At 55.5% G+C, this 12,100-nt stretch overlaps 1 protein-coding gene across 1 annotated transcript in view; it reads left to right on the forward strand.

Annotated features, from left to right (window-relative positions):
• The window catches only part of ANKRD11 (ankyrin repeat domain containing 11), a 128,059-nt gene that overhangs the window by 99,281 nt on the left and 16,678 nt on the right, over positions 1–12,100 (forward strand). The window contains exon 4 of the mRNA XM_054269418.1: positions 4,456–4,594. Coding sequence (XP_054125393.1) covers positions 4,456–4,594 — 139 coding nt within the window. The remainder of the gene's footprint in view (positions 1–4,455; positions 4,595–12,100) is intronic.

Genomic DNA, 12,100 nt, shown 5'->3' on the forward strand with positions numbered 1-12,100 from the left:
CAGCCCCCGAGCTCCTCCTGCTCCCTTCAGCCTGGAGGCTTTTGTAAAAATCTGCATGCCATATATGAATAATTCTCCTTTCTGGTCTAGATCCACAGATCCCCGTAGCAGGAGGAGATTACTCATGGCTGAGGCAGAGCAGAGCACCGCAGCAAGGGTTATATCAGTTGTCAGAAGCATTTCCTGGAGGGCCCGGCCTGGCTGCGTGGTTACACCGTGTGCTCAGCACAGCCTTTGCCTCTTTATGGGGAAATGCTCCCTCTTGCACAGTCAAAAGTGCGTTTTTGCTGCAGTGAGCACCAAGCAGAGCAGCACTTACCCCGGTTTTTGCTTGTAGGAACTGGCAGAGGTTAAAAAAATGGAGATTTTTCTCCTTCCCCTTCTCCCCTTTTCAGAAAAGGGAACATGGTCCTTATTTTTTGGTTCTTCATGAATCTTTATGAAGCTGCTGTGCTGTCAGGGCTTTCCAGACTGGATGAGTGAGTGCTGGGCTCTGTGTCCAGCACAGAGTCACCCACTGGGGTGTGAACCCTGCAGGGGTGTCTGGGTGACTGAAGAGATGACATTTCAGTGAAGTTAATCAGCCCATGCTCATCAGTGGGTCATATTTCTTACAAACTTTGGTGCCTGAGGCTCACAGGGATGGGGCTTCAGCTCCAGTCACCTCCATGTTTCATTGCAGCATTGACAACAACACAAATTCAAACTTTCTGGCATTCTGTGTGTGCTTGTGTTGTGCTCTGGCTTTGGGAAGGCTTCGAGGGGCCCAGATTTAGGGAATTGTTTGGTTTTCACCACATCCAGTTGCTTTCTGGGTAAGACTGAGTCCATTCCTTTCTGTGGTACAGGGTGGGAACCTTCTGCAGGGCCAGGGCAGAGCCAGTGGTGCAGGGAAAGTCCCTCTGTGGCAGCGTTTGCTTTGTGCAGCGTGGGCTGTTTGCCCACAGCAGGAGTCTGACGTGGGCATGGCCTGGGGCACCGGCCTTGGAGCCCTCCTGGGCCTCTCCTGCCAGGCTGCCCGGGCTGGTTTTGTTCATTGCTGCCTAATTTTTACTGACATCACAACCTGAAATGCTGGGAGCTCATTTTGGAGAACAAAGGGCTTTGGGGATTTCCATGGCTGGCAGTGCAAGTCTCTGCATAAGCACTGGGCTGCGAGTCAGGCTCTGTCTGAGCAGGGTGACGGGGCTGGAAATACAGATTTCTTTGCATGGCTTTGTAAATCATACAATCATGGGCTGGTTTGGGTTGGAAGGGACCTTAAAGCTCATCTTTGAGGTTGCTCAGAGCCCCATCTCAGTGGCTCTGTCTGGCAGAAATCTGCATCAGAAAACCCCACAGGATTGTTTTTGCTCTGAGGACTGGCCTCTGGCCAGGCTGTGTGTCACAAGTGCCCTGAGCAGATTGCTATCAGGGTCTGTGGTGCTGATGGGAGAAGCCCTTCCATCCCCACCCTGCAGCATCTCACCCTGGGTGGCTGCTGGGGCCGGTTCCTGGTGGGTTTGTGTTCCAACCACAGCAGCTGAGAGCAGCTTGTGATGCATCGTTTCACTTTTGCAAGAGCAGCTCAAGGTGGGTTGTTACTCATACAGTAACTCCTGCAAGTGTGATGTGGCAGGGGGGGATTTTTTCTGCACTCACAGCTGCTGACTGCCCTTTGCCAAAGCAGCTTTTATTAACACCTGCAAAGGGGAGTTTGCTGCTGCTGCTGCTGAGCTCTCGACTCTTCCCCGTCCCCAAACTCCTGTCCTGGCCTTGGAGAGCCCAGCTCTCACACAGGGCTGTTCTGACAGGTTTTTCTGCAGTGTTGAGGCCAGGCTGGATGGGGCTCTGAGCAGCCTGATCTAGTGGAAGGTGTCTCTGCCCATGGCAAAAAGGGTTGGGATGAGATAAGCTTTGAGGTCTCTTCCAAGCCAAACCATTCCAGGATTTTGTGATTCTAATTTGGATTTGTTCCATTTGTGAAACCTGATTCCAGTGAGTCTGAGCTTACTTTAAACATGAGAAGGCCTAAAAATGAAACCAGGTTTTACTCGAGTAAAGGACGACATTCTTCATTACAGAATTGGAAATAATTAGGGAAGTAAAGCTTAAAATAAGAAAGGGAAAACTTTCAGGAATTGAACTCTCCAGCTGCCTTGATGTTCCACCCAGTGCTGCAGGCATCCCCAGCAGGTCTCTGCTTTCCAGGGGGAAGCAAAGTCTGGATCTTCCTTGCTCCAATTAGTAGGAAAGGTTACGGTGGTGCTGCTCTGGGAATGGATCTTCAAAGCGGCGCCGGCACTGCCGTGGCTGCCTGGTGCAGGATTGTGCTGAGCTGGCTGCAGCAGCAGCTCCAGCCTTGGGGTGCATGCAGACGGAGCTCTGCCCAGCCCTGCCCAGCACCAGGATTCACATGGGCACTGCCAGGGCCACGCTGGGCTCCCCTCTGCTCTCACAGGGCTTGTTCATGGCTCCTCTGCTCTGCCTCTCCTCCCACAGGGAGATTTTAGCAACCTGGCTTTAAACTAATAAAGGGGAGGGTTAGATGGGATATTGGGAAGAAATCCTTCCCTGTGAGGATGGTGAGGTCCTGGCGCAGGTGCCCAGAGCAGCTGTGGCTGCCCCTGGATCCCTGAAGTGCCCCAAGCCAGGTTGGACAGGGCTGGGAGCAACCTGGGCTAGTGGAAGGTGTCCCTGCCCAAGACAGGGCTTGGAACACAATGAACTTTGAGGTCCCTTCCAACCCAAACAATTCCATGATTCAAACTTTTGTAATGAGCTGTATTTTTACCTGTCCTGCCCTTTTTCTCACTCCCGAGTGAGTGCATGGAGATCCCAGGCAGCATTAATCCAGCAGAAAACCTACCTGTGTGTCTGAGAGCATCACTGAGATGCTTCTTGAACTCTGACAGCCTTGGTGCCCTGACTGCTTCACCCTGGAGGAACCTCAGAGACTCCTGTCTGAAGTGTTCAGAGATGCCTTTTATTCAGGTAGATGTAAGGAAAAGTTCAGACTGTGAATGGCCACTCTGGAAAAAAGTGCATTATTTATTTGGTGGCTTTTTTTTCAGGCAATATACACATTTTACTTTATTCCTTTGATAAAATATTTCATAGAATTGTAGAACTAGGACACAGAGCAGGGTACCTGCTCACAACATGACATTCCTGGCAGCTGATGGAAGCCCTCTGCCCTCACTGCCACCTCAGAGCAGTAGAAGTGGCATCATTTTTTAGTTTGGACTATTTTTGTTCACCTCAGAAAGCATGAAAAGCAAAAGCTTTTCAATCGGGAGGGCTGGGAGGAAATGCTGGAGTGTTTATTTTGGCTGTGGGGCTCTGTCCCGTGGCTGCAGGGCCGTGCTCTCCTGCAGGCCTGGCCTCGCTGGGGCTCCGAGCGTGCCTTGGCTGCCTCCCACCACACAGCCCTGTCGGGCAGGTTTGTTTCTCTGGCTTTACCAAAAAAGGGATTCCCCAGCCCATTTCCTTCATCCCCTGGGGCAGCTCAGGGGCTGCTCTCTCCTCTGTGGGTGAGCTCTGGGCTGCAGACAGGCACGGAAAGGGGAAGGAGCGACGCTCACGGTGACAGTGACACCGCAGTCCTGTGACTGCTGCCCCTGGGGCACCTGCCAGGAGCTGCCGGGGCCAGGCTGAGGGACTGTGCCTCTCTAAACAAGGGAATGCTCTAGGTTGGCTCCTCTGAGCTTCCAGCCACGCTCTGGCATGATTTTGTGTGCTGAGGTTCTTGTGTTTAATCTCACTCTGCCTCTCAAGCGCAGAGTCTGGGTTTTGCTGGGTTGTTGAAATCAGACCTGTGACAAAGCTGCTTGTGCTGCCCTTGTTGTTCAGGCAGGGGCACAGTGGTCAGTCCAGAACTGCTCACTTCATATAATCCTGTTCCTCACATACAAAAACACAGGGGCAGTGCATTCCTGGCACACTGGGCTCCTGCAGTTTGAGCTGGGAACCAGCTCTCCCTGGTCAGGTGAAAAATCTCACCTGTCTCAGTTTCTGTAACTTTTGTTTGGGATGTTCATTCAAAATCTCTCCCTGCTGTTGAGCAGTTCACAGCATTTCTTCTTTGTATTATAATCCAAACCAGCCCAAACAAGCAGGACTGACACAAAGCAGGAATGGGTCTTTCTTGTGGGGTGGTTGCATTTGGAAATCCTCAGATTCCCCCATCCCAGTCTGCCTTCCCTCTGTGCCCACAGCTGTGTGCATCCTCAGCCTCACGCAAAGGGTTGGCTTTGTTTTTCACAAGAATTGGTTGGAATTTGGCACACGTAGCAGCCTTGATGGGCCTGGCTCTTCTCTGGTGCTGGTAGAGCTTTGTGTCTTGGTGGAGGCTGCCTTGGCAAACCCACAGCAGAAAGGGAAGGGATGTTCTATGAGGCTTGTGCAGGATTGGGGGAATCAGGTGAGCACAGTGTGGAGGAGGCTCTTGTTGACCTGGGTCTCTTTTCTTTGCAGGATAAAGATAAAGTTTCTCTAACCAAGACTCCAAAGTTGGACCGGAGCGATGGCGGCAAAGAGGTGAAAGAGCGAGCGACCAAACGCAAGCTGCCTTTCACTGTCGGAACCAATGGAGATCAAAAGGACTCGGATACAGGTACAGCAATGCCTCATCCCACCCTCAAACCCTGGCTGCTGGGGGGCACACAGGCTCCAGAGTGCAGCCAATCCACAGGGAAATGCTGCACCAAATTCCCCGTGGTTTTTAATTGAAGGGAGAGGCACGTGGACAAGGGGCTGGAGAGCTGCTCTGCTCCACATGTGCACATCTGTTCTTAGTGATGTTTGTAGGTGGACAAAGCCATGGCTGTGTCAGGAGATCCCCCATTCCTTCAGCTCTTGTCTGTTTTCCTTGATTCTGATTACCCCAGTTCAGGAACTGTGGCTGGGACAAGCCATGGAGCAGGGCCTGCTTGTGAGAACTTGGAAAACAAGGGACTAAAGCTGAGTAGTCTTCAAAAGAAAATCAGCAAGTAGAATCTGGTCAAGCAGGCCAGTCTTGTAGCAGAAGAGTGGCTGGTGCATGAGGCTCCTGGATGGGCTGTTGGATTTGTTAGCAGTTGGGAAGAGCTGTCACAAAGCTTTGAGCATGGAGAAAATGGTATTGTTTGGTTGTAAGGGGCTGAACTGTGGATTTCTGGGCAGAGGTTTGTGTGGGTCCTTACTGTACATCCCTAAGAAATGTGCATTTGGAAATGGCTGTGATAAAGCTCAGTGGTTGTGTAAAGAGATAAAAGGGGCTAAAAGTTGGGAACGTGCTGGCAAATGGCCCAAGGGCTGTGTTTGGTGGTGCTGTGTGTGGGGTGAGCCTGGCAGGTGGCCTGACGTGGGATGTGTCTCCTCTGCTTCAGGAACCAGGAGGGCACATCTGGGAGGGCCAGGAGTGCCACTGCAGCTGTGAGGGCTGTTCCAGGGGCAGGACACGTGGTGGTGACGTGTCCTGAGGGTGGCCCAGGGTCTCCATGGGTCTGTGTTCCTGAACTCCCTGTCTGGGGACAGAGTTTCCAAACGTTCATCAGTTCTCTTCAATGTGTTGGCCATTGGCAAGGTTTTGAGTTGCTGTGGTGTCTCCTTGGGGTGTGACTGGGGCCAGGCAGAGCTGATGAAGCAGAGCTGGAGCTGCTCTTTGTCAAGGGTGTTTGTGCTGGGTTGAGAGTTGAAGCCCACACTCGCTGCAGGGCTGTCTGACCCTCGTGACAGCTGGAATGTCACAACAGGGATCTGCTTTTCCCAGGGCTCCAGGCTCTCCCTGGCTGCAGAGGTGTTGGAAATGTTTGCACTGGCAGCAGCGAGAAGGAAACCAAATGCAGAGGAGAGCAGAGAGAGCTGCTGGGAGAGGCTGTGGCTGCTGGGTGGGAGCAGCAGCCCGTGAGATCCCCTGCCCAGGGCTCCCCTGGTACCCCTGTGCTTTTGCAGCCGTGTGACTCTTATCTCAGACACGTCCTCTCCTTCCTCTGCAGAGCTCATCCTTCCTGGGGAAGTGGGTGAGCTGAGGGGCAGCAGCAGCCCAGCTCCCAGAGGAGACCCAGAGGGGTTCATGGCACCCATTAAAGACAAACTGGGCTCTCACAACCTCTGGGAAGGTGTATGGGAGGTGCAGGCAACCTGTTTGGTGGGGACTGGGGAGGAAGTGACTCAGCCACTGGGTTGGAGATCCCAGCAGCAATCAGTGTGCACGGTCAGGCTGGTGCTTAGCAGGAGCCTGTTTCTCATCCCTGTCATCGTTCACTCCAGCAGGAATCAGATGCTGGAGGTGGGAAAAGACTTAGTGGAGATAGGAGAAGACTTCCTGGCACCTTGCTCTGCTCTTGCACCACCCCGTTGCAACTGTGGGGTGTTTCAAGCCTGTGTGGTCCTTGGCCTGGCTCGAGGTGGAGGCAGGTACAGACGTGTTTGTGGTGCTCAGAAGCTGCACATTCTGGGGTGGAGGGGTGCCCCCAGGTCTGTGCTGGTGCCATCAGTGACACCTGGCTGAGGACACAGGTGTGACACACAGGACAGGCTTTTGTCTGGGGCAGAGGCTGCTGTGTTCCCCATGTTCCTGCAGCAGGGGGAGGCTGCTGCTGCTTGCTGTGCTCCTCAGCTCTGCTGCCAGCCCTCAGAGAAGTGGGATTGCACCATCGCTGACCCCGGCTGGTTTATGTAACGTGCTCCTGCTTCCCAGGCTGTGTCCATGGGCTGCTGTGTGTGCATGAGGGGGTGTGCCAGGATGTTCCACAGCCATGTGGAATTCAGCTGGAAGGACGTGGGAGCTAGCTGAGCTCTCTCCTTGTCTCTAGTGGGGTATTTTTCTCCTCTTCAAGTGTTTAAACAATAGCGTGGATCCTCATCCTGATGTGTTGCAGTGACTCATTTTCCTCAGCACGGTGTGTGTTGCTTTTTTCCCGGATGGCTCTGGCTCAGCCCTGACGTAGGTGCTCCATAGCTGGGGTGAGGAACATCAGGGGTGGGTTTGTCTCCCGTGGAAGGGCAGCACAACCTGCCCAGACCAGGTATGGGGCAGCAGCTGCTGCTGCAGGATGGTTGTGGGGTAGGTGGGATATTGGGAAGGAATTCCTCCCTGTGAGGGTGCTGAGGGAGGAGAAAAATACCCTCTGGATCCCTGGATGTCCCCAAGGCCAGGTTGGACAGGGCTTGGAGCACCCTGGGGTAGGGGAAGGTGTCCCCCCATGGCAGGGGTGGGACTGGATGAGCTTTAAGGCCCCTTCCCACCCAGAATCATTCCAGGATTCTGTGGGCTCCTAGAAGCACTACTGGCCAGCACTGTGCTGAGCCCATGGTTTGGGTACAGTTGGTTCAGAGCTAAATCTTTTAAAATAATCTTCCTCAAAATGGTTTCTAGAGCAACAATTCTGGCTCTCAGGTTTCTCAGAGTTAACTAAATAAACTGTCTTTAGGAAAAAAAAATGGCATCGAGCCGTGAGCCTCCAGACTGTGCATGTTACAGCTCCAGCGCTGTGGGAGCAGCATCTCTGTGCCTCAGACTTGTCCTCCTTCCCTCTCCTTGCCCGGTGTGGCATCTCCCCACATGCACAGGCGCTGCCCAGAGCCTACGTGCTGCCTGGCAGCCTGTGAACGAGCCCAGCCAGCTCTGCTCCCTCCCAGCAGCGTGCCAGGCTGCCTGCAGCTCCCGGTGCTGGGAGGGAGCTTCAAACCAGCAGCACGGGTGGCTGTGGCACTCACAAACCCACAGAGCAGCAGCAGGGAGAGGGGAACGCTCCTGCTGGGCAGGCACCCGGCAGCAGAGGTGGGCACGGGCGCTGGCGCAGCGGCGCTGAGCCACGGCTGAGTCACGGCTGACTCAACGGCACCAGACTGCCGGGCACTCCCCACCTGCCCCGGGCTCTGCTCCATGGAGCCGCACCAACAGCTCCCTGCTGCACGGGGGGACAGGGAACGCTGCTGCAGAGCAGCTGGGAGGGCACGGAGAGCACAATTCCCTGTGCCCGCTGCTCCTGAGGATGGGCTCCTTAGCTGGGTGGCACGCTGTCACTTGAGTCCCTTGGCTCGAGGTGCAGCTGTGGTTTCCAGGCCTTTAGTCATCAGCAGGGAGAGCTGGGGCTCAGTACAAATCTCAGAGCGTGCTGAGATAATTTTGGTCTCTGACAGCTCTCCCTGGGAGCTGGGAAGGGCTGAGTGAGGCTGGGTCAAAGCTGGTGGTCCCCAGCAGTGCTGGGAGCCCTGCTCTCCTTGGGGTCCCACTGCCTCCCCGGGTGCCCAGCTCCCTCCCTGTGTGTTCCCGTCCCTCCCTCTTTGTCCAGTTCTCTCCGTGCGTGTGTGTCCATCTCCTCCCCTGAGTGCTCTTGGAGGAATAAGGGAGCTCCAAGCTCCCTCCACCAGCTCTCCAAGCTGGTCTGTGCATCTCAACCTTCCTGGGCTCCGAGGGCTCTCCTGGTGCCCAGGGCTGATTCCAGGGGCTTGTGGCCGGCCAGGGAGGTGCTGTGGTGGACAAGGACCAGCGTGAATATGGTTGGCAGGAGCTGGCCTTGGAGCTTCAAACTCCTTCTCTCTAATCCCCCGAGGCTGTTACGTGACGCTAATTAGTAGGTTAGAAAATGCTTGATGAATCAGCTGACCCAAACCATCCTCTCCCGGAGCCGGCTGCTGCTTGCCTAACGCTGGAGCGTTTGGAGTGACACGGCATGGGAACGGGCTCGTTAGTCCCAGCTCGGCCAGGCTGGCCAGGGGATCCGTGAGAAGCAAATTGCTGCCTTATTAAAAAGGGCATCTGCAGCCCACAGTGGTGTTTGTGCTGCTCCCCGGGCCTGGCTGGCTCCGGTGTGTGCAGCTGGGGCTCGCAGGGGCTGCGCTGCAGCGGGGCTTTCTTTGCCGGTGTCATTTCAGTCCTTTTACTAAAATAGTAAGAAACTGTTCTCACCTAGCAACCAGGGAGAGAGTGAATGTCAGAGCTTCTCCCTTCCTCGCTGGGCTCCATAATGCCGGTACAGTGTGCAGAGCCTGGCACACAGCAGCCTTCAGATCACCCTGAGAAACTCCCCGTGTGCAGCAGCCATCTGGGAAGGGCTGCGCAGAAAACCAGGTCGTTTTATGACGGGAGCTGCCATAAATCTCCCTCCTCCCCCCTCATCACCTCCTTAACATGCAGAGGGAGAGGTTGCAGTGTGCTGTGTCTCTGTGAACCAAAAATCTATCAATGATGGCTTTTTCCTTAATACAAGAGCTTTTATCAGCGCTGTCTGCAGAGTGTCCTGGCCCCAGCTCCGGGAGGGGAGGGCTGGCCAGAGCCTTCCTCCCCCGTCCTCCCTCCTCCAGCTCTTTCTATTTCGTGGGAAATGAACGGTCTGGACTTGAAAATTGATCTTGCTCTGAATAACTCACTTTTAACATGGAGATTGTTGTTTGTGATGAAGCCTCTGGGTTGCTCTCACAGCACGTTGGGAGCCAGTGGCCACTCTGTGAAGGAGCTGCTTTTACACATCAGGGCACAGCTGTGGGGTCTGGCCCACAAGGGTAGGGAGAGCACCTGGATTTGGACCACAGGCTGTCACACAGCATTAAACCCCTCTAGTCAAATTGCATTTTAAAATGCTGCAGCCAGTGGGGTTGGGCCCTGCAGATCCTCATCCCCAGGGAGCCCAGCTGAGCGCTGGGGATGGTGGGCTCAGCTGCACACTCTGACATGGTTATAAAGGGGCTTGTTCCTCCTGCTGGCACCTTTTCTCTGCTCCTGACTCACAGCCAAGGTCTCCACCATCCTTTCCAGCAGTGTGGGATGAAGCTCTGGCTCTGGTCCTCCATCCTTCAGGTGGGAACGAGCTCCCCACTCTATGGGTGCAGCTCAGGGTGCCTTCTGTCAAGGCAGACCTTGCTTTTCCTCTTGTTTTCCTTTGTGGCACTAGGTTGATAAACCAGATCAGCTCCTGGCTGTGCCTCTGATCCATTGTGTGCAGTGTGCCCATGATCTCCTGGTGCCAGTGTCCCCCCAGCCGTGTTCTCTGCATTCCAGGGGTCTGCTGCTCACCCTCCTCACTGAGCTCTTCACCACCACGTGCTCTGGCCTGTCCTGCTGCCCTCTCTTGTTTGTCCACCTGTGCCATGGTGCTGCTTCTGCCACCTCCAGCCTTCCCTCAGCCTGCTTGTCCTTCAGTTCTGCAGCGCCCCAGAGCCTTGGCGCTGGTGGGACCGTGCTGCTGTCAGCCTCTCACTCCTGAGCCAGGGGCCCACGTTGCAGGTGCCCAGTGAGCCTGGGAGCGCATCCTCGGGGCTGGCCCTGCTCTGCCCTGCTCTGAGCCAGCGTGCTCCAGAAGGTTTCCTGCCCTGCAAGTTGTGCAGCAGGAATGAGTCACAGTTACGCAGGCCGGCCGGGCTGGGGGGAGCGAGCGCAGCCCGCCTGCTCTCCTGGGGTGCAGTGCAGTCTCTGTTGCTGTCTGAGCCGCTCTAATTTATTCCTATTGATCTCTGGTGGTGCTGGCTGGGCTCAGCAGCGCCTGCCGAGCCCCTCTCGCCGCTGGGGCGGCACTCGGCGTGGCCGAGACACTCGGCCCGGGCTGCTGCTGCTGCTGCTGCTGCTGCTGCTGCTGCTTTGGAGCTGGTATTTTTCCTCAGGGTTCCACCTCCCGTGCGTGTGTTGTCATGCCGAGCAGCAGGAGCAGATGCTTTCTGCATTACAGGGTGTGCTGTGTGCGTGGGGAGCGAGGGGCCGCATGGCTCTGGTGTCCCCACGACCTGCCAGAGTCACGCCGTGTGTGGAGAAACCTCTGAGAGGTTTTCCATCGCCGCCCTGCTCTCCTCGTGCCCCTCTGTGTTGCAGCTGGGGCTGGGTTCAGCACACAGAGCCAGCCCAGCAGCTCTGAATCCCTCTCAGTCTGCCCTGGGATCCCTGTGGAGCTGCTGAGGCATTTCCAGCAGCCCCCGGGTTTGTGCTCCCTATTGCAGCACTGCCCGGAGTCTGGTGTGGGCACCAGAACCACCCTCTGGGTGATGCTCAAACCCTTTGTCCTGGGAGTCTGCTCCTGCTCAGCCTTGGCAGCCTCTGGGGCTCGGTGTGCTGGAGGGCAGGAGCAGCTCCCAGCTCAGCTCCTGCTTTCCCCTTTAAGCCGCGCACGCGGTTCCTGCTGGCGTCAGCGCGAGGGAAGAGCCGAGCAGGATCCCCGAATTAAACCAGGGCTGCTGCTCGGGAGCTTTGCAGAAGGGCTGAAGCAAGCAGCAAACAAGCTGCTTTAAAAATAGCTGCATGGAGGTGTGGCTCATCCTGGGCTCACGGAGCATCCGTGGGCTGCCGTGGTCTTCTCCCACTGGGATCTGTGTGCACGGTCCAGCTGCTGGCACTGAGGGCTGCCTGCCCCCATGTCACTGGGTTTGTGCTTGCTGAAGGGGTTTCAGTGTCAAATAAGCTTTTTTTCTGTCAGCCAGGGTGGGTAACACTGGGAGAGTTTCTCTCCAGTCTCTCTGTGTTGCTGCAAGATGTTCCAGAGGTGCGGTTATTTGGAGGCACAGGAGCAGCCTGCAGGAGCCAGCAGGCTGAGATCTCTGTGCAGGGACACCTTTAAATCTGCTGCAAATCTGATTCTGGGGAAAATCCTCTGTGCTGAAATAACACACGTGCAGCTCTGTGAGCCTGGGACCAGCCAGCCCAGTGCCAGGCAGGGCTCTCACCCTGCTGAGGCTCAGCATGGGAAGTGGATGATGGGAGCAGCTCTGTCTCCATTCTCTGCTTACATTTCAGATTAAGGATCTTGCTTTTGTGGTCCCTCCACATTGCCTGAGGATTGTGCCAGGCAGGGAGCCGAGGGCTGCCACGCTGCCCATGCCATGGAGCCATAGAATCACAGAATCATGGCATGGTTTGGGTTGGAAGGAGCTTAAAGCTCATCTCCACACCCTGCCATGGGTAGGTACAGCCTCCACTGGACCTTCAGGGTAGGGTGTCACACCTGGTTGCTCCAGGTCCCATCCAGCTGGCCCCGAGCCCTTCCCAGCAGGAAGCACGAGCCCGAGTCCTCGGCTGCCTCCCCATAGCGAGCGAGAGCGCGGCAGCCGCTTTCCAATTTATTTTTATCTTGTTGATCACATGCTTTGTAATGTTAAATGTTCTGTGGAGGAGGAAATTTCTGCAACTGCAGAATGAATAGGAGTTTAGGGG

The sequence above is a fragment of the Melozone crissalis genome, unplaced genomic scaffold (assembly GCF_028551555.1).
Source record: "Melozone crissalis strain CALT ecotype California unplaced genomic scaffold, PUWL_Pcris_2 ptg000007l_1, whole genome shotgun sequence".
In the NCBI taxonomy this organism is placed as follows: domain Eukaryota; kingdom Metazoa; phylum Chordata; class Aves; order Passeriformes; family Passerellidae; genus Melozone; species Melozone crissalis.